The sequence below is a fragment of the Puntigrus tetrazona genome, chromosome 23 (genome assembly GCF_018831695.1).
Source record: "Puntigrus tetrazona isolate hp1 chromosome 23, ASM1883169v1, whole genome shotgun sequence".
Classification (NCBI taxonomy): domain Eukaryota; kingdom Metazoa; phylum Chordata; class Actinopteri; order Cypriniformes; family Cyprinidae; genus Puntigrus; species Puntigrus tetrazona.
This window is the reverse complement of record NC_056721.1, coordinates 16212968-16235238: the sequence shown is the minus strand read 5'-3', so window position 1 is coordinate 16235238 and position 22271 is coordinate 16212968. Positions and strand designations below refer to the sequence as shown.

At 36.3% G+C, this 22271-nt stretch overlaps 2 protein-coding genes across 3 annotated transcripts; one reads left to right on the top strand and one right to left on the bottom strand.

The window, feature by feature from the left end:
• The first annotated feature begins 664 nt into the window (after positions 1–664).
• b4galnt1a (beta-1,4-N-acetyl-galactosaminyl transferase 1a) lies at positions 665–12430 on the top strand. 2 transcript variants are annotated; one of them, XM_043225543.1, is made up of 11 exons: positions 665–942; positions 2394–2620; positions 2837–3013; positions 3152–3258; positions 3983–4023; positions 5666–5846; positions 6510–6602; positions 6678–6865; positions 6982–7122; positions 11510–11747; positions 11828–12430. In XM_043225543.1, exons 2-11 carry the CDS (start codon positions 2409–2411, stop codon positions 12043–12045), a joined length of 1596 nt encoding a protein of 531 aa, XP_043081478.1. In that variant the 5' UTR covers positions 665–942; positions 2394–2408; the 3' UTR covers positions 12046–12430. The 2 variants fall into 2 exon arrangements, with proteins under 2 accessions (XP_043081478.1, XP_043081479.1); XM_043225544.1 differs by lacking the exon at positions 6510–6602.
• A 762-nt stretch (positions 12431–13192) lies between these two features.
• On the bottom strand, positions 13193–21283 carry slc26a10 (solute carrier family 26 member 10). Its single transcript, XM_043225553.1, has 18 exons — positions 20893–21283; positions 19926–20036; positions 19555–19712; positions 19284–19448; positions 19047–19199; positions 18750–18832; positions 18274–18421; positions 18075–18188; positions 17803–17880; positions 17455–17550; positions 17242–17348; positions 16188–16257; positions 15821–16000; positions 15000–15054; positions 14803–14891; positions 14677–14731; positions 14491–14597; positions 13193–14365 (listed from the first exon to the last, which is right to left on the bottom strand). Exons 1-18 carry the CDS (start codon positions 21155–21157, stop codon positions 14327–14329), a joined length of 2073 nt encoding a protein of 690 aa, XP_043081488.1. The 5' UTR covers positions 21158–21283; the 3' UTR covers positions 13193–14326.
• Positions 21284–22271: the final 988 nt, after the last annotated feature.

Sequence of the window (22271 nt, the reverse complement as noted above, 5' to 3'; positions counted from 1 at the left end):
CCTGTCATTTTAACCATATGTGAGTGCACCTGTCGTATTAACTTGAATGTAGCCACTAGATGTCTCCATTTACTTTCTGTATGCATGAAATTGCTGTCAAGGGCAGATCCGATGGACAGTATTTTTGGTCAAACGTCTGGGTTACATGTAAGGCAGACATTACATTATGCCTTTATTTATAATTGTATAGAACCGGCTATAGGTTCCATACAAGTCCGTACTAGTCCATAGGTACTAGTGGGTTTGCAAAGGCACATGTGGTTGCAAACCATTATATAAGGGACTCGCTTTCCTGATGCAGTCTTGTGAATGAAGTCAGTAATCCCTTGGGACTTGATGATACCTGAGGATTCATTGGATGACAGTTTTTGGAGTTTTGGAGTCCCTTGACAGTTCGACTACAGGGCCAATAGCTGCATTCATAAATAAAAATGCTTAACTATATTGCTAATATATTTGCCATTTTGCATATAACATTATATGTGTTATATATGTATATAATGTAATATATAACATAACATGAAATATGTGTTTAAAAATTGTTGCACTGTGCTCAAAGGTGCAATGCAAAATAAAGTTCATAAGCAACTATCTAAGTATCTACGGACGCTCTATGAAGCAACACGACAGCTAAAACGATTCTTCCCTCCTACAGATTAACAGAGCAGCCGACAGCGGTGCACCTTGCTCATGTTCCGCATAACGCTTTATATCCGGTTACTTATACCTACTGAACATGTGTAATTAGTGCTTTCTAACCTTTTTCTTCTTTTTTTACAACTGGATAACGTACGTCTCATCAGTGCTTGCTAAATACGCTACATCCAATTGATTGACTGATTATCCGAGCATCAGGGGATTCACGTCCTCGTTTTGACTCTTGCCACAAGCGTCTTTGAACCTGAGCCAGTTAAATGGATTTTGGATTTTCCCAATTTTAGGGTAAGGCAATGTTCTACAAACCATTTTTTTATATATATATTATTGGATGTACACACCTTATAAGATTGGGGGGCGGGTAAATGATGATCTAACATTTCATTCGTTTTCATAGACTGCATTAGAGGTTAAATCAATTACAATAAAAATAACGATAGTAGAATTAAAAACGCTTGTATACAAACATATAGGCTAGGAAGAAGGTGTTGTTCATTATTACTATGCTGCTGGCACGACCTGTAACCTGACACTCATTTACATTCTGTTGAACAGTTTTCAGGAAGAGCTCAAAGTCTGTTCACATCTCTGTGTTTAGATGGTTGTGCTCAATAATGGCCTGTATGGTATGCATGTTTTAATCATACTGTCTTGTAAATAAAATACAACTAATTTTAAGTTCTCACATTTTTCTTACCTGCCCCTAAGGCACAGTTTGCCCCTCAGGTGAGAGTCACTGAATATTAATGGCCATTGTCACTCCCCCCGCATACAGGCTTTCAATCACGAAACTAAAATATAAATCAATATATTGTTTTCTGTGAAGGAGTAAGCAGAATAATTCTCACATAATTTTAAAGTAAATGTTCTAGGCTACAAGATTGGTTAATCCAAAGTCTTATGCAGAACTATTAAGTATGAGTTTTATGGCTTTATTTCAGCCAAATATTTTTTCCCAAAATGTACAGACCACGCATAATATATAATAGTGTTGTGTGCATTGTCAAGTGTTCATGACATGGGAAATTGTTCCTGTATCTGGTCGTTCTGGTGCTCAGGGCTCTGTAGAGTTTAAAAAGGGTGTGCGCAGGATGTGAGGGGTTCAGAGTGATTTTCTTAGCCCTGTTGCTCACTCTGGATGAGTACAGTTCTTGGAGAGTGGGGAGGGTTGTACCAGTGATTTGCTCAGCAGTCCTGACTACCCTCTGCTGTCTTCATAGGTCAGATTTGGCTAAGCTGAACCAGACAGATCTTTTGCTTCTAGGTAGCCAGATGGTGAACTCCGCATTGTTTGCACTGTCCAAAGGCAGAATAAAAACACCTCTCGTGCTCAAACAATGAGCTAATCCATTTGAGGAAATGGCTTTGCTTAAACCATTCGGTTTGGGTATAGACAGGTAGAAAATGAATAGAGGAATATGAGATTGGCAACCACTGAATTTTAAGCCACACCGCTTTCCAGCTGACAAAGTTTCAGTTCTGACACTGAAGAGGAACACAAATATACGGAAATCCACCAGGTCCTTGCTTTGCATTTCAACTGACGCTGCAGTTGGTTTGCTGGATTTAATCATCTCCTTTGAGACACAGAATTCTTTATCGACCACAATGCAAGATGAATGCAAAGCAGGGCTTAGACTTGTGAACTATTATAACTGGCAGTAATGTCAACTGTGTCCAGAAGATAATTTGTATAAATTGGTGTGTAATTCCCAATACCTCCCTTCTGTCTTTAGGCGCTTCAGGCAATTATGTGTTCTGTAAAAAAGAAAGCAGTGGCAGTTTTGTTGGTGATCTTGCCGCTCACTGCCAGGCTCATTCACCACTGGAATTCATACACGATTACGACGACAGACGTGCTACAAAGACCAGACTCTTTAAAAGTGCTGCTGGAGGAAAGGATACAAAACATGAACCCTAAAGATTTCCATATTCCTTTCCATATCAAAGACAGCCTGTCAAAGTGAGTAGGGATATCCAGTTCCTGATCAGTTTATTGCAGATTTTACCACCATGCAATTTCACTCTCAAATATATGTTGTAATTCAGTTCTACTGCAAATAACCTCCGTATTTGCACTTAAAGCAGTAAAATGTTTTTTGTAAGTACACTGAATGAAGGATGTCATGTGTGGCTGGATTTTAGAACGATGTCAAATATGCTTTTAACTTTCAACCAGGGGTCCTGCCAATAATGGGTGTGTTTGTGAAGGCGATAAACCACGCATTCATTTCCCATTCGCTCAGTTGCTGTTTCCTCAAATATCAGCTACCCAGCTAAATGCGTCCTTCCAGGATTCAGACCTGCAAAAAGCAAAGCAATACAGAAAAAAAGAGTATCAAAGTTTCCATAAGAGGTGATGAATCACATTTCTGCTTTCTAAAAAATTGCCTTGTACAATATATATTTATTGTTCTGCTTGGAAAGAGATTCATACAGATTTGGAATGACGTTAATACATTGCTGTTAAATTAGTAGTGTTTTCTCCATTTAGGATGTATACAGCTGCAGACTCACTTATCTTAGCTGAAGCTAACAGCCCGCTTCAGTACCCTACGCAGGGTGTGGAGGTCAGACCAACAAGGACTATCCTTATTCCTGGTAAAATGCAATTTAAATGTAAAAACACATTTGCTTAGCTTGTCCACTGATCAATTCGATTTATTTTTGGTCGATTCAGAATGAACCATTTACTTTGCTGAGGTGTGTTTCGAGTTTTGGGGTCTCTCTCGTGTTTCATAAGGAGTTGTGTTTTTGTCCCCCTCGTGAAGAAGATAGAGAAGATTCACACCTGTTGAGGTGCAGGTTGTAGGACAAAACTGAAACCCAGTGAAGAGGAAACAAACCAGACTCACTTAAGCATAGGCTATTTATTAACCAATGTTTCGTCTGGTAGCCACTTTCAAGGTATCATTGAAAAACCTTGAAAATGGCTACCAGCCAAAACGTTGGTAAGAAAATAGTCTACGCTTAAGTGGGCGTCTGGTTGTTCCCTCTCCACTAGGTCGCCCTTGGTAGAAATCATAAAATATTACTGTGAACTTGCTAGAGACATTTAGAATCAGAAATGCGTCAGAACTGTAAAAATTGCATCATTCTTGAAATATATAACACATAATTAAATGTTTTATTCCAGAGAAAACAAAAATATGTTTTTATATACGTTTCCATTTTAACATAAAGTGCTCACAATAGCCCTTTTAACCCCAAACTGTACCATTATGACCAATAAAAACACTTTTTGCTAAGCATATAAGCTATATCCTTTACAAGTTAAAGCACATAAGCAAAATCTTACATAAAAGTCTGTAATTGTGTTTTTAAGGTTTAAGTCTGAACCAAATATACAGAAAGGGCCCTTATTTGGTAAGTATAGAATCATTCTTTATGCTTCAATAATGACATTTTTGTGTAATGAAGTTTGCTACAGAAGACTATTTATAAAGATCTATTTCATTATGAAAAGACTGTCAAGTTTTGTGGTAAGGGATGATTGAGAACTCAAATGTAGAGCTCAGCATGCTGTGTTTAACCAACAATCTGGCACAAGACTGAGGACACAGGGAGCATAAAGGAGCAGAAAAGAAGTGTAATAAAGAAAAGCAGGTTGGGCAAATAAATCAAGTTAAATAAGGGTCTAGGTTAAGGCAACTGACAGAGCACATGGCACAAACAAAACAAAGCCCACACAAAGCATGAGATGAACATGCTCTCAATAACAGCTCTCCCCGCATGAACGCCCATAACACAGAAGCATGCAGCCGGTGATAAAAACAAGCCACGTGCTTCACAAGACAACACAAGAAATCCCAGATGGACACACAAAAGACAAAACTTTGAGAATTTCAAAATTCCAAACCCCAAAACTGAACCCAAACATATAACCAGGCTGAACTAGAAGCAGATATCACTAGGAAAGTGACAAACACAGAACAATACAGAAGACTAAACAGAACACATAATGGCTTGGTAAAGTAGCTAACACTAGAAGAGCGCTAAACGCTAGACAATACTCTGTGATCTGAGCAGGAACTGGTGTTAAATAGTGTGTGTGATTGTTGTGTGACAGTTGTGTGCAATCAATGCAATGGATGATGGGAAATGCAGTCCAGGGTGATGTGTAACAGTCACATATTCTTAAGTCAAGTTACTCTTCTCAAACCCTGATAATCTTAATGTAATGAGAGTCATCCTTCGACAAAATAATTCCACCAATATGAGGATTAAGTTCAAATGCCTCTTCCCTTGGAGACTTTGTAGGCAGGGAGGGGGAACGAGAGAACAGAGAGGAGGCACAGTGCCTAACTTAAAAGTAACAAAATATGTGAGAGGGAAGCAGATTAAATGATGAGGATAATCTATAAAATGTACGAACACATTTTTCATGAAAATATCTTCAAAGCATTTCAGACCTTTCTTTTTCCAGAAAGAGAATAAGGAATCTGAAAAGGTTGGTTATTATGTATAGGAGCCAATTTAAAATGACGCTGAAATTCAACAAATATTTTGAGAAGTGCACACTATTGGATTTTTTGGAGAAAAATATCTTTCCAAACCCCTTTTTTACACGCGGCTACTATGCCCTGATTGGTCCAATGACCCAGTCTGTAACTGGCCAAAGAAAGACATCAAGTATTAATAAATCTCTGCATGTTGTAAACCAACATACTGTTACATCCTTTATCTTGATACTGTCTGTAATAAAGACAGACATTCTGTATTAATCAACGCGTTTCAATAGTGAGCTCAGTCTTGATAGCCTATAGATACTACAAGCCGTTGTATGGAATATTTTGAGATTTGTAAAGAATTACTCTTAATTGTTTTTTGTGTTCCACACAATCAAATAACAGCACACAGGTTTGAAATGAGCAAAGTGAGCTATCCCTTAAATAAGGATGTGATTCAAACAAAGCTTCCTCGCTGAGGGATTGACAAACTAATATTTATCAAAGAACAGGATAGTCATATTGTTTTTTTTATACAGTATATAAAAAATATCTTGCAGGTAGATCTGATTGCTACAATGGGAACATTTAATACAGCAGCGCTGGTGGATGGAGTGCAAGTCAAAGGGGAAGGAGAGATGCATATTAGATTTCTAAGCAAATCACTGGCTTCCCTGAACAGACAGCTAGAGCTTGTTACCTACACAAACACACGGTTCCATCCCAACACAGCAGACATAGGTAAGACCCCAGAACAAAAAACAAACCTATAGAATCTACTCAGTAAAACTGAGTTAACAATTTGTTAGGGCAGATTTCACACCATTGATTGAGTAGAGACTTCAGTGAACTGAACACGAAGTAAAAAAATGTGTATAAAATTAATTTAGATATGTAAATATCACTTTTATATTTTGGCCGTTTTCTTTAATGTGACTACAACTCAAAATCAGCAATAAAGAATAATGAAAGCAGGTGTTTGAGTTAGGCAAACAACAGCAATGTATTATTTTGTTCACTGGAGTAAATTAGTGGGTTTGCCATCTGAATCTCTACTCCATCTACAAACTGCAGTATTGAGCAAACGCTTCAGAATGACCTTTTGTGACGTACTGTAGAACTGCATAGATAATTGTTTGTTCAAGTCAAATATTCATTATCCGGCCAGCATATATTCTCTGTCGTCTCATATAACAGGTGCTGATGTTGTAATGGCACAGGGATTTATAGAGCTGATTAATTATATAATGAAACTATCAAAAAAAAACCTGCTAGAGATTACTAGATTACTAGAGAGGTATTTATTTAAATTTTGTTTGTGCTGTAATGCAGGCTTATCTCTTTATTCAGCAGTCTATGTTGTGCCTTTTTAAAAACATAACACTGTACTTTTATACATTGCAGTACAATTCAAAGCAGGTATATTCCATGCCTCCTTTACTGTTAAGATCAGACATCCACCAATGCCTAAATTCTATAATCCTGGACCCAAAAATGGTAAAACACATATAATAAATATTTCATTCACTATAAAATTTTATTTTACGATACTCATTTTTATCCTTCTTGCAGAATACAATATAAACACTCTTGTCACAATTGCCACGAAAACATTTCTACGCTATGATAAACTTCAGGATTTGATCAATAGCATTCGACGGTTCTACCCCACTATAACTATAGTGATAGCTGATGACACAGAGGAGCCTAAACCTGTATCTGGACCCTACATTGAACATTATATCATGCCCTTTGGCAAGGTATGGATGTTCTAAGTTTATATTTTTTCATGCAAACTCAGCAAAAGCTATTCGAGCTATTATGTATGTATTATACCGGACTAATAGATTTAAAGTGCTGTCCATTCTCATTACAGGGCTGGTTTGCTGGCCTCAACCTGGCCGTCTCTCAGGTAGCAACCAAATATGTGCTTTGGGTGGATGATGACTTTATTTTCACCTCAAGCACCAAGCTGGAAAAAATGGTGGATATTTTGGAGAGAACAACTTTGGATCTGGTGAGAGTCTTTTCAGTCACCTTTAATACCAAGACAAATGTGCAAAAATTACAGTCTGTTCCGACCAGCCGTGTTTTTAAATGTAAAGTGAAGCGATATGTGAAATAATGACAAACGATTAGGATCTAAATAACGTCATCCCCCCCCCACGTAGCCCACGCTCTTGTGATTTCAAAACAGGACTGATAAAAAATAGTTTTGCGAAATGTCTTTGACTGGATGAAATTTACTGTGCATCTGTGTCATGCTGCTGTGGTTTTCTCTTGCAGATGGCAAAAAAAGTATAGTTCCTCATAAGAGGGTTTGCGGTTATGCAAGAGAAGTGTGCTCTTACACAGGTGTATATTTAGTCCAAAGTGGTTGGGGGGAGGGCTGTGTGGTGACCTGACTGGCTACCGAAACCCACTACCAGTATGGCTACTGGTATATTGAAATTTGTAAAAACACAACTTGGGACATAAGAATGCGATCAAAGGTCTGTACAAATACATTCATTATAGCCTAACCTAATGATAATAATCTGTTAACAAGGCAAAATTTCACATCATAAATCTCATCTTTTAAGGCAAGTAAATGGGTGTCATTTTATTAAACGCTTCACAATCACAATTTACTAAAAAAGATTGTAATTAATCAGATCACGTATCGCGGAATCATTTGATTCAGAACGGGACTTGGTCAAACTTTTTATCCCCACCGGGAATAAGATTAATTCAGCTGAGGCAGGGATGCATAGACTGGAGGGGGGAGATAAAGTGTATGCACTACTTTATCGACACAAATTGATAGGAGAAACACCAAACAGCCATCCACAAAGAGTTTATAAACAAAGCATTACTCTAGGCTACAGAAAAATACCATAATTCCTTTGTTCAATTAGAAGTCACACAGAGTTTTAAAACACACATCTACCCACATCTTGACACTCATGACAAGAATAGCATAGTTATCTTTACTGAAGTGAATTCGGTTTAAATCGTCGTGCCTAAATGAAACACCATTTTTTGCTGTTTTAAACATAATAATCCATGATGATCACAATACATAAAAAAAGATTGTCAATATATTTGAGACCCACCAAAATTTCACAAATCACGTTTTCAGGGAAGCCCATGTCTTACTTAGAGGAGCCGAGCTCTCTAGGAGTTCGCACCTAGTGTAAAATCATTCCACAGAGCATAACACAAGGCTTTTGTGTTGCTCCGTTCATGGCGGCAAACAAATGAGATTCAAAGACAACTTAAAATTGTAGGATGCAAAGAAAGCAAGGGTATCATGCAGCTGCAGCTTGGTTAAAATGCCTGAACAAGCGCCACGACATTGTTTTTTGTATACATAATTATCTAATTCATAAATGTATTTGTATGTTTATATAGTTTTCTGTGTATTTTTACTTAAAGTGTGTTTTTATTGAATGTAACATTGCTTATGTTTGCATAGACGCAGAAATGTGCAGTAAACATGTTTCTGGTAGTAAGGAAGACTGATGAACTTGCAGCAATAGTTTCCCTAGCGTATAGTTGCAGTGTGCAACCTATCACTATAAACAGACAGGACCTCCTTTTAGATAAGCAACTTGTGATGGTGAGTTCACTTAATTACTTAATTTGTGAGTAACTGTTTGCTCATTCATGGACGTGTAGTCATTGGAGAAGCATTAAAGGGATCATATGATGTTGCTAAAAATAACAATATTTTGTGTATTTGGTAGGGATGGGCAATATAGTCTCAAAATTATGTCACAATATTTAAAAACACTACAGTGAGAATGATAGCTCGTCTTCTTTCTTTGCGTAAACATCTGGTTGGGGTCATGAAAATAAACCCACTGTGCGATGTAGAAAAGTCACGGAAATGTTTAAACAAGCTATTAACTTTTATAAAAAAATATCTCTTTGGTTTCAACATTTTAGTCTTTGCAACTTTAGGGACCTAATTAAGGTCATATGACCCCTTTAACCTTAAAGACATCTCAGGGTTTTAACAAAACAACATGACCTTTATATACAGTATGGTGCCATTTTATCAGTTCATACCTTAGAAATCCATTATCCCCTTCATTTCATAAAAAAGGCTTATTACCCACTCTTTAAAACCCGACAAAGCAACATTAGATGTTACCAAAGTTTATTTCTATTTTACGTAAAATGGCTTTAATGTTACCAGTATCCACTATGGGGATGTCTAAGCTTTATTTTTTTATTATCAAATAAAGCATTTTGCTCCGATGCAAAAAACTACTACAGATATACAAAAGCACTAGCAACCGAGACAAGGAGGGGGCAGCATTAGATGGTACTGAAATCTGTTACCCTTTACAATCTACTTCTTTCTGTGCTCTGCCTTGTATACTAGTGTAGCTTTCACTATACCTGGCTTCTTTAACAATGAATACTGGTGGCTCTCTATGACAGAATGCTCTACGTTCCTCATTTGGATAAATATGTCTGCTAAATAATCAAATGTAAATTAAACATACCCGTGTATTACTTCAGCCATGCTTTACATGTTGGTTGTCAGAAAATGTCAACACACATTAAATGAATTGTCTCGTTTCTCACGGGAAATAATAGTGCAACGATGTTCTAAACAGAGGCCATAAACCATTTGTATTTTATTACAGAATATCAACAAGTCCATATTTCCAGCTGCTAGTCTGTTTTATACTCTGCCACATCAGTGACAGTGGTTCCACGTCTTCCAGTAAAACACAGCAGGCGCTGTTTCGCTAACCGACCAAGCCAGTTGAAACAACAGATCATGAGCTCATGCTCAAATCCCAGGTGTTTTGTTTCTGAATGAATCAACATTTTCAAAAAAAGGGTTTAAAAAGAATGTTGAATAAATCTTCTTCAAGCAATCCCAATGCTCCGAATAGTTATTAAACATCTAAAATTATCTTTATTTGCATGTTGCCTGAGAGGAGTAGGCCTACCTTTTTATCCAGTTGCTTCTCACTCTGCTGCTGACTTACATATGTATTACACAAATAAAAGTGATCCCGTTAGCTACATAGAGAATTACAGTATTTAAGTGTAGCTCAGCCTTTTTGTCAGATTCCTACAAATCATACCTGATTCAGCATAAGTCACATTTAATGTTTGCAGCAGAAATGTAGCCTACTTCGTAGAGTGTTGGTGATGCTGTTCCAAACATAAAGCTTAAATGGTGAGCGCTGCTTTCTGCAGTGCACAAAGTCTAATGTAAAGGTGCACTAAGCTATTTTTGCCATATGATGTTAGTATTTGAAAGCTCCAAAACAAACACGCCGACACCACAATAGCAACTCACCCCACATGTACGTACACAAACATGGCAACGACAATCGTGGAAGCAAGAGAAGATGACACACACAAGCATATTCAAACAAAATCCAATATGGATAAACTGTATGAAACAAAGCAAAACCAGTTTTATTCACTTATTAAGAAGAAACATCGCAACTTTCACGCTTAACAATTCCCAGGTAAAAAACACTTCCATAATGTGATTAAGGTGCTGTGTTTTACTTAATGTACTAAAAATCATTCTTTAGTACTACTTATGTTGAACTTAAGATCATCTAAGTGTATTCAACTGTGCTATTTTGAGACACCATGAATATGAACTAAATCACACTTTTAACATACTATTTTTGTTTTTGAAAATATATTTAGTTACCACTCGTAGCACTTTTAAAACCATCTTTCATACAATACTACACTCAAGTGTGCTACAAGTAAATCATTTTTTTTCAATACAAAGGTACTATGTTAAAAGTGCTTTTTATTTTGTTAATACATTTACATGACAAAAACAGTAACCCTGAAAATGATGTATTTATTTGTGCATTTATTTAATCATACTTATGTACTAACAATTTAATCCATTCTTGTGGTTTATTTATATACCAATATATATATATATATATATATATATATATATATATATATATATATATATATATATATATATATATATATATATATATATATATATATATATATTTACTTAATTATTTAATTTTAAGTAATGTTTTGCCGCTCCATAAGATTACTTTTCGAATGGGAGAAAATATAATTTCTTAATTGAATTGGATGTTCAAGCAATGCAGATAGATTAATAGAAATATATTTGCATTTCTGTGTCAAATAATCTTTTAAATGTGGTTGTACTATTTATAAAAAATATGACTAGTAGCTAAACCTTGCAATTCTATCACTGTACATCACTATTCTTCTTATTATAAAAATTGCATAGTTTGAGTTGAGTTATTTTGCATATTTTTTGATGAGTACCAAACAGTGCCATGATGAAGTTAACAGCTATGTCAGACAAAACTAATATAAATGTTCTTATTAAATGTAAAAATAGATTAAAAAACGCTTCCTGGGTTTGTGTCCGTGAGGTGGGCGGAGCTGTGAGAGAAGTGACGGGATACACTGCCACCTATCGACACATCATCTCCACAGACGCCGGGGATGAAGAGGGGGATTGCTTACACATAAGGACGGGGTTCCACCACGGCATGGAGGGGTTTCCCAATTGTGTAGTTGCAGATGCCGTCATCAATTTCTTCATGGCTCGCACAGAAAAGATACGACAGGTGGGCTTTGACCCGCGTCTGCCTCGGGTTGGCCATTTAGGTAAGAGCCCTGATGCAAAACAGATCATGCATGTGTTTGACACGTGTGCGTTACAACGACGTTTTTGGTTTTTTCTTTAGCATTTTTTATTGATGGGCTCGGCTCCCTCCACGTGGGCTCCTGTGACGATATTATCATCAGCCATGCGTCGAAGATCAAGGCGATGTTTCCATGGGGACAGTCTGAGAACGACAAGGCCTATTCAAAGTTCCGCTATACTTCCGCTGACGATACCTCTATGAGTGAATACGATCTTTATTATCTCAAGAATCATTTTAAATGTGTCACCAGTGACTGATAATATGGAGTGGCTAAACTTCTGCAAAGCACTTTCATTGCAGACGCCCTCAAACAAAGCCAGAAAGGACATGAATAGATAGGGCTGTTACTCGTGTCTTTGTATTGATTGATGTAATTTTGTCATTCCTGAAAAGTGTTATATGACATTATGTTGAAAACCAAAGGTTTTTTTTGTGCATACGTGTTAATGATGGATTCATTGACGTTTTGATGTTTTTATTTTGAAGAGAGAAAATAATTAGACTATTTGAGTATCTTTCTTTTCATAAGAATAATTTTACATTTTGTAGCCTATTATGCAAACTAATTTTTTTTTTTAAATTAACAGGTTGGCTGATGCATCATCATTATGGGCATTGCGTCTTACCCTGTTAGCTAAAAAAAAAAAATTGGTAACAATTGGTATATATGTATCTATATATATATATATATATATATATATATATATATATATATATATATATATATATATATATATATATATTTATTAAATGGGGCACTTCCTTTTCAAGGCACAAGATGGCGCCAGCTCATCAGCGCGTCCATTAGGTTGACAGGAAGTTTCAGAGCTGGCACATACGGGGTTTTTCTATCTCTATTTTTCAACGGAGGTTAATTTTTATAAGTAATTTATTAATAGAAACATATCCTAAACTCCACCAGTAAGAGCCAGAAAAAAAGCTCTTTCCTTGACACAGCTTTCCCCAGACTCCCTTAATTTATTTGTTTAGATTCTTTTTCTGTTGAACCACAATACGATTATGCTGTAATTCAAGTATTTTTTTCAGTAAATTTAACAGATCAATAAAGTCACAATAACAATATCCCTTACACTTTAAGGCACTGGTCTCCATAAAGCAAATAAAAACCATTATCAGATCACATCAACATTTTAAAAAATGACTATTTTTAAGCCGTCTGTGTAACACCCAACGCCCAGCGTGTCTGTGAGACGCCAGCAGTGGTAGCTGGGCAGTCCTGTGCACCAGAATGTGGGCTGATTTCCATTCAGCCAATTAGTGTATTATTTCTTGAGCTTTAAAGAAAAAAAACTGGTGTTCTCCTGAGAGTGGTCTTTGAAATATCACAGCCAAAATGCAGACATCAAACATTAAACAGAAAAATGATTTGAGACTTTTTGAGTCTGTGTTTGAACAGTATTTTTTATCAGGTCAAGGCACTAACAGGTTATAAGAGGTACTAGGAGTTTATGCAATCACCAAACTTTGATTAAAAAATAGAGGCAAGCAGGATATAATAAAAAGAAATCGGAATTTTATTTTATAAATGCGGTTTAAATGACTGTGAAAAGAAAAATAAACTGTCCGGTGAAAGAGAAAATGTTTCTTTCAAATTAAATCAAAGATAATTATTTCTTGGTTTGGTCTCTTTGTAATCTTTTACCATTACCAGAAATATGAATATTGCATAAATAATACATAGCTCATGGAAGGACATTTTAGTAACATGTACACCATTTATGTATACTTTCAAAGTAATAGATGATAAAAGATAAGAACATCAATTTTCATTAAAAAATTAGTCATTTTTTAGGGCCAAACATATTCAGCCACTTTTGATCATTTGAAATGATTCATACATACATAACAAAATAACCATATTTGATATTTTTTGCCCACACGTGGAGTTTGCGGGGCTAGAAATGTTGTTAATACTACTGTTAATCATGGTTGGCAATGCTGAGGCCGGATCATTGTCATGGCAAAGGAAATAAGTCAAACGATATATACTTGTTTTCAAACAACCATTCAGATTTGTTGCATTTACTATAGTGTGTATTAACCAACACCAAATATAAGAGTACAGAGACAAGGGAGCTAAGCTTGTAACAGCCAATCAGCAAAATAATCTGGCAACTGTGGCTCTGGGCAACTGACAAAAACCATATATCTTAAAGATTAATCTTTTTTTTTACCAGTGCAACAAAAAAGAGATTAGAACACCTCTTCATAAACAATTCAATTGCATTGATAACATGACCGTTTTACTGATCATTCATTCAAATTAAAATGTTTATGGCAATAAATTTTCACACAGAACATTTGTCTTGGCATGAACAGGTCTAGCATGTAATGAAAACAGCAGCCACTACAGCTGCAATCCTTTAAAACAACCACTGATAGCCCTGACAAACTCATCACAGCATCTTGAGTCGAAATAAATTCATAAAGTCATTTCTCTGACACACTTGAAGTCACCAACTGGTTCTTTAGGTCCTGTTTTGAGTCTCAGTTTTGTATTACTTTGTGTCAGACAGATCACACCCATACCGTTGTGTTATTCTCAGGAGGTTTCTCCTGTCAAACAAAACAATGACATCTTAAATGGGAAGGAAATTGTGCCATAATGCTACAGTTGAGCACATATAATATGCTGCTTTGTTGAGATAAACAATCATATCTATTAAGGTTTTGCATCATACCCGCTGCTGTTGTATGTGGACCACTGCATCATGGATTGTGACAAAAATATGCTGAGGATTCATGTAGTTCATCAGCCCGCTGGATGTGAGAATCTTCAGTACACGCTCTACAAGAGAAAGAAAATATAACTCTCAGGAAATTCTTTTAGAAGATTGTTTAAACATACATTATATGCGAAATCTCACCATTGCAGTTAGCCAGGTATATCCGTACCCCTATCTTCTGGCACTCCATGCACATCTGTGGCAGGATATAAGTACCGTAAAATTGAGAAATCATGACAATGTTGAAACCTATAGAGTTCGGCTTACCTGTATGAATAACCGAGCTCCAGCAACATCCACAAAAATGACACTGCTGCAGTCTATTAACACAGCATCGACTTCACCCTCAGCCATCTCTGCAGTGAACAATTCAAAAAAAAAAAGAAACATGAAAGTGCGAAACGACTAAAATAAAAGACTATTTAATGTTATTTTTGGTATTACTTGAACAAGTGGAAATGCACCTGATCTGAACAAGTCATTCTTTGAAGAAAATGAACTGTCTGTAACTCCTTGATCCTTGAAAACAAAGTTATACATATCTTTTTTAAATATGTAATCGTGTTGTTGTTAGAAGAAAATCTGCAAAACGTCAAAGACATGTTAATATAATAATGTAAAGCCTTTCGGAGGTTATGAAAGCAAAAAGCCACTAGATTTTAAAACAACTTAAATGCAAGTAAAGTAAAAACCACAGCAACAGCTAACATTAAGCTTTCAAGTAATATAGTCAATATCCTAATTATGTAATTACATGCAACATGGCTCGGGTTAGTCAAAAATAAAAATTCTGTTATCATTTACTCTCCCTCACATTGTTCCAAATCATTAAGACTAATCTTTGAAACATAAAATTAAATATTTTAACAATATCTGACAAGTTTCTGTCCCTCCAATGAATTTTTTTTAGAAATGTAATAAAGGCATCATAAAATGAATCTGTATGAATTAAACTTTTTTTTTTGAGATCACATGAAGGTATATGATCACTTCTTATAATGAATAGATTTAATTTAGTCTTTTATTTCTATAAAAATGTAAAAAAAAAACACGTCATGACAAGTGGAAGCTAAAACGTTTTTTTGTTTCACATTCTAGGGGTATTGGAACATCACGAGGATAAGTACATTTTTAGTTTTTGGGTGAATTATGCATTTAGCTCTGAATGTAGCATATGAACATTCAGACATAATGTAAACCATAAAGCGCCAGGGGACATTTTATGGGCTGAAATAAACTAAACCTGAGGAGCATATTACATAAGTTGATGGATTGAGCATCTTACTACAGAGCTAATGGCCTCTCTCTCTCTCTTCTCTATGGCCTTCAGGGCTTTCTCTCGGCTGCGTATCCTCTCAGGGGTGAGGCCCAGAAGCTGAGCCATATCAGCCTTAAAAAAGCTACGGTTCCCATAGTAGATGGGCCCATTGTAGGTCAGGATCTTCACACCGGGGACTTCATAGCACTGCGTGACAGAGAAATCAAGAGGGTAAAACCACATCGGCAGTTTCCCAACATAGATGCGATTTAAACAAACGCTTAACTGTTAATAGATTTACTTTGCAAAAGCACAAAACCCAGTTCTAATCATAGTAAATTACATTACGTGTGGTAATAAGAAAAGAAAGTTAATATGATGACTGTTGACTCACTTTATTATGGTTGTTGATGGATCTGTAAATCTCCGTGTTGGCAGCTCTTCCTAACACAGAGCAGTTGGCCCTGAAAACAGAAAGTTTACTATGAGTTCAGGGACATCTTTTTGTCTCAACTTTATCTCCCCTTTTCCTTAAATGTGAATTTCATATCCGCCAGGAGAGGAAGGTTGTTTTGGAACACAGGGGTCTGTAAGGGATACTGGTTCGCTGTTTTTATACAGCCCCTGAGCTTTGGAACGAATAATTAAAGGATGTAGTAAACATGATTATTAGAGCAGATAAATACACAAATCTAATTAGGTAGTTTCAATCTCAATTATATTATGTACTCAATACCCCGTTTCACTGGGGCTGCTCTACTTGGATTGATAATATCATTATCGCTATACAGCCAGAATGATACACACACTTTAATTCAGTGGTTCCCAATCTTTCTCCCAGAGGACCTTTGTTTTACATGTTATATGTTTCAAAACCCTTATGAAATCCAAGCGTACATTTAATTAGATTTATACAGAACTACCCTAAATCCATGGACAGTTTGGTTATTACTAAAATATTAAATTACACAACAATTCACGTTTAATGTGAAACCTGTGCATCCATTTCTTCCGCAAATACATTCAGAAGTAATTTTATTGCTTGCTATACAAAAACTAATTTCTAGCTTCCGACATGGTGTTGTTTTGGTCATAAATCGTTTGGAAGAGCATGCTTAGAATTTTTTTCACAGGTATAGAGCTGAATTTATTCTGTCTTTAGCAGTGGGGGTTTTATTTATATACTTGTTCACAATCTATTATATTTTCTTCTCTGTTCGCATATTTTTTCATTCATTTATGTGTTTATACCACAGATTGCAGTAAAACCATAATAATTTCCTCCTAAAGTTAGTTAAACTTGCTCAAAATTAATTATTAATACTTAATAAGTAAATATATGAAAGCACAGATAATGTCATAATGGAAAGTGTCATAGTGTTTTACCCAATAAACAGAATTATGCAATAAATCTGTAACAAAATGAGCATATAATGTCATAACGATACCTCTGCGTACGACATATTACTGTCATCATTGAGAAGACCACCCCAATGGCCAGGCCCAGGTCTACATTTAGCACAACTACTGACAACCAGGTCACTAGCCACACAATCTGTTCAAACATACATAATAAGAATTGAAATTAATCAGTTGGACTCGATGTCATCCAGAAAACATATTTAGCGTTTATCTGGGAATGAAAGGTGGTAAAACCTTACAAAATCAATTTTGCTAATTCGCCAAAGATCTGGCAGATCCTGAAACAGCAGGAACATCTGTCTCAGGCTGGTCACATTTATACATGCGAGCACTGCCTGGATGGAGAGAAAGGAGAGAGACAGTAATGTTAAATGTCATATTGATAATTCCCTAAAAAGAGCGTGAAATCAGGAATGCCATTTTTTGTTACCAAATGAATACCTTACCTTATGACATAAGACAATATTTACATTGATTTTGGTGCATTTATCAGACGCATTTATCCAAAGCGATACTCTCAAGAAAAATACTGTTTCATTCTGAAATATGGCACATTTGAAGATAAATCCATTGCTTGTGTGTCTTACCTTGGGTAGAAAGTAAAACAGAGGTCCGATTAGCAAAAGCACAATCAGAACGACCAGACTTGTGAACAGTGCTGCGAGCTGTTGAAGTACAGAAAGAGTATATTATTGTATTGAACTCCTACAATCAAAAAATAGTCAACTTAAACTTCCAGCAGTAAAGGTACTGCAGTAAACATTTATTACATTATCTCAGCGGGACCCTTACTGTATAACATTGCTTGCTTTCTAACATGGAATAAAAACAGCGGAGGTGATCTCAAACAAATCAGCACCTGTGTGTGACCTCCGGCACTCTCCAGTATGTTTGTGGTGGCCAGTGTAGCTGAGTTGGGGAAACATGTAAAGAGAGACGACACAGTGTTGGAGATCCCATGTGCTAGGAGCTCCTACAGCAAAAAAATGAAAGAACAATGTTTTTTGGATGATATTTACAAATCTATGCTATATAACTATTACTTTTAGAACATCTACCTGATTTGGATCAATGGAGTATCCATGCTTATCAGCATAAATCATGGCTAGAGATACAGACACAGCGTAAGCAACAAGGGTGATAGCAACTGTGTCACCGGCAATTTGTGGAACCGTCTCCAGTGCAGGCAGCCGTGGCTCAGGGAAGCTGAAAAGTAGCAAATAATTAGCTTTAAATTATAGTTAAACTGCAGGTTGTATATGGAACGCAGGTTAGATGCGCTTTAATATAATAATGAAATATATATAAATAAATTTAAAAAAAAATTAAATATTAATTGAGATTTTAAATTGAATTCTATAATTTATAAGAAGAAATGTTACAATAAAAAAATTAAATTGTAATCATTTTTAACAATATTATTATTTTACTGTATTTTTGACCAAATAAATACAGCCCTTAGTAAGCATAAGATACTTCTTAGACAACATTAAACAAAAAAACTGCTTTGTTTTTGAATAAAATAAAATATTACCCTGCTGGAATATGTCCTACTATCTGTATGTCATATTTGGAATCCAGGGAAAATGCATATGTAATTCCTGTTGCAATTATTACCTGCAGTAGCCACAAGAGAATGGAAGATTATTTTTCACAACGCAGACAACAGTAGAAATAGGGTTGATGATGAAACTGTCTTTATACTGGACTACTTGTCTGGTGAATGACAAATATTTGTACAAAAGTTCATTTGCTTATTTATCTGTAATTCACACAACACCACAGAGATGTTCTAAATCTTCTAAATATCTATTGAGGAGTGCAAACTCACAGTGATGATCTCCACGGGGATAGGAGTGCGCAGACGCTCTCGAAAGCGTGAGTTGATCTCTTTAACTGGAACCAGAACAGCCAGGCAAAGCAAGGAGATCACCAGCTCAGCCAAATTAGTGTGGGGCACGTTCTCCATCACTGATGCCAGAGTCTGTGGGTTCAAAAGGAGCTACTGATTTATTTGTGCCTGATAATAATGAGAGATACTACAGTGATGTATTCCACAGTCTCTGACCTTAAAAAGTGAGAAGGCACCAGCATATCTGGGAAGCCGTAATCCCAACATGCTTTGCAGCTGCGAGACGGTCACATGGAAGGCTGCTGCACTTGTAAACGCCTTAACAATCGGTTCCGAGAGGTATGTGGAAAGAAAACCCAACTGGAGCCCGCACATGCAGAGCTGGGACAATAAAACAAGGCAGCATGCTATCAGTCTAACATTTCGTCAAACTGGTTAACTAAAACACACGCATGCTGTGTGTTTAAACACAACAGAATTGTCTTACCATCATTATGCCTGAGAGAAATGCTACAGCTGATGCCACCCCAATCCTCTGGGCCTCAAAGTCTGCGGCCTCTGGGCTGCTGGAGTTCAGGGCGAGTGGGATGGGAACTAGTTGCTCCACCACTGAACCAGTCATTAAACTCAACACAGCAAAGGTGCCTGCAAAAGTCAAACTCTTGAAATTTGTGTTCTTGGTTGACCGACACTGGTTAAACATGGTTGCAGATTAAATATAGACATTGTAAATATTCAAGTAATATTTTTATTCAATATGTGATAGGTGAAGACATTTGTGAAAATTTTGCGGAACCACGTTTTTAAATAAAACAGTTATTCCACAGTGTTAAACTCTGGTAAATCAAAGGCTTTTACCTGTAGAGACATGGTGACCAGTGCCGAAGAGCATGTAGAGAACTACAGGGAAGAAGGACGTGTAAAGGCCATAGACAGGAGCCACTGATGTCAACAAAGCAAAGGCCATTCCTAGAAAACAAACAGGATGATTTATCATTCAAGGTGTCTTGAATATGGGTCAGATACATGATGCATTTAATGAACTAAAACTACATTAATATTCAGATTCAAAGTATGCTAATTTTATTATGAGTATGTTAATAAAATCGAAATTGTTGTTGTTAATTTAATAGGTAAACAATCTCATAATGACAAAAGTATATCCAACACGCCATGTTGCTGTCACGTGACAAGAAAAGTAAAAAAAAAAAAAAAAAAAAAAAAAAAATCACGCTATTTAAACAATTTATTTATAAATATAGTTTTGTTCAGGTTAAATCTACCGAAATCGTCACGATATCTGGTCTAACAAAAACAAAAAAAAAAAAAACGTTTAAAGCAATTATTAACTTTAGTAGGCGTATACTCACGTGTACTTAAGTGGCACATAAATTATGTAACTCTTCTAACATGATGGCTACGATTTTATTTATATATGAACTAATAAGTTGATAATGTCATTTTTTCGCAAAATATGTATTAATTGTATTATTGTATTATTAAAAACATAACATTCTGAAAAAATGTGTAGCCTACACAATTTACTTGATGTAGCCTAAAGCCTAATTTATTTCGCATAAACAACAGGTTTTTTTTGTTTTACTTTTTTTGTAACTTTTTTGTCGTTAATTGCCAGCCTAACATAAGCTTTTAAAAGTTGTATAAGTTTAAAAAACCAAAATCGAGTTAATACGTTCCTCTCATCAAAGTCGTTGTATTATTTACTAGCCCAACTTTTTTTTTCACATTGTCCAACCATTTCTTCCTCTTCTAGCCTATTTCATATCGTGAATTAAAGTTTGTTTGTGGTAGTTTTTTTTTTTACCTTGGGGAATGTGCACAATTCCAACGGTCAGTCCCGCTATGATATCGCCTAAAAGCCATTTCTTGAGCTTGTATTTTGGCAGCCAGCTGCACACGGGCAGTCTCTTCTTGAGCAGGTGAAGACAGTCCACCTGAGAGCAGCTGCATCTCTGAGCCAGTCTGTCGCGGAGCCGCTCTCTCCCTCTAGACCGGTCTTCCGTACCATACGTCTGTCTGAAGCGATCCTCGGTATATATGTTTCTATATACGGCCACCGATGCGCTCATCGCGTCCTAAAGTGTTCTTCGGAGAGCAAGGTAAATAATCTTCAGCGTTAAACCGCTCCAACCCACTTAAACAAGTGCCCAACCCCTCATTTATAGCAGCAGTCGCTGGAATTTGACATCAGGAACTATTGTATTTTCCTGTCAAGTGCTAGAGCCAATTGAACACCAGTGTCTTTTTTTTTTTTTTTTTTTTTAGATAAAGTCAAACTGCAAAAAACATCCTACTTTTAGGAAGAACACTCCATGTATTCTTAAAAAAATGTTAGGTCTTCCAGGTCCTACTGCTAAAGGCTTTTTACCAAATAAACAATGACATGAAGGCTCTCATCTTTAACACATAGACCTGCTCTCAGTCCCTCCTCCTCATCATGACCGTAACTCTTCAAACAGACCCCGTCTTCATGTCTGGGACATGAGGAGTCATGGTGTGTAGAAGGTGTACAATGTATTGCTCTGTGCGACATCTGCATGACGATCAAAGTGCTATTGTTTACAGGGTGAAGGTGAAACCTCAAACCACAACTATTACTGATTATTAGAGATGGTCATTTCCGAGAGGGGGTCGATTTCTCCCTGCCTTTAGTGACTTCTTCGGGCTTTGAGGAACCGAAGCTGCCTTGTGAAGCGTAATCATATATGTTTTCTTTGCCTCGCTGATCAAACTGCAATATGACTCTGGTAAGCTTGTACCGCGTCCTTTCATTTCGTTAAAGGAACGGTTCAGCCAAAAATGAAAATGCTCAGGCCCTCCGACACGTAGAGGAGTTTGGTTCTTCAACGGAACATATTTGAAGAAATAGCATTATGCACTTGCTCACCGAGCCTCTGAAGTGATTGGGTGCCGTCAGAAGGATAGTTAAAAACATCGACGGCACCCGTAACTCTCATTCTGATGGGACCCATTCAGAAGTACGCAACAAATACAACTTCAGTCGATAAATTAATTAAACGACTTAGCTCTGGATTAAAAGGTATGTGTTTATAGCCTCTGGCTAAAATACAAGTCTTCAAATCATAATATTGCTTTTTTAGTGAAATAGTTGTCTCATTTGAATCACGAGAGAAATACGCACAGATCAAAACATTCCAGAATTTTGATGCAAGAAGACACTTT

Excerpts from the sequence above, each read along its gene's own strand:
- b4galnt1a (XM_043225543.1), top strand. The coding sequence starts at position 2,409 with ATGTGTTCTGTAAAAAAGAAAGCAGTGGCAGTTTTGTTGGTGATCTTG. Across the intron at positions 3,259-3,982 it reads AAGGACTATCCTTATTCCTG|GTTTAAGTCTGAACCAAATA; the intron begins GTAAAATGCAAT and ends TGTGTTTTTAAG. Across the intron at positions 6,866-6,981 it reads ATATCATGCCCTTTGGCAAG|GGCTGGTTTGCTGGCCTCAA; the intron begins GTATGGATGTTC and ends TTCTCATTACAG.
- slc26a10 (XM_043225553.1), bottom strand. The coding sequence starts at position 21,157 with ATGAGCGCATCGGTGGCCGTATATAGAAACATATATACCGAGGATCGC. Across the intron at positions 19,713-19,925 it reads TGGTCACCATGTCTCTACAG|GCACCTTTGCTGTGTTGAGT; the intron begins GTAAAAGCCTTT and ends TGACTTTTGCAG. Across the intron at positions 15,055-15,820 it reads GAGAGGCCATTAGCTCTGTA|GATCAAGGAGTTACAGACAG; the intron begins GTAAGATGCTCA and ends TTTGTTTTCAAG.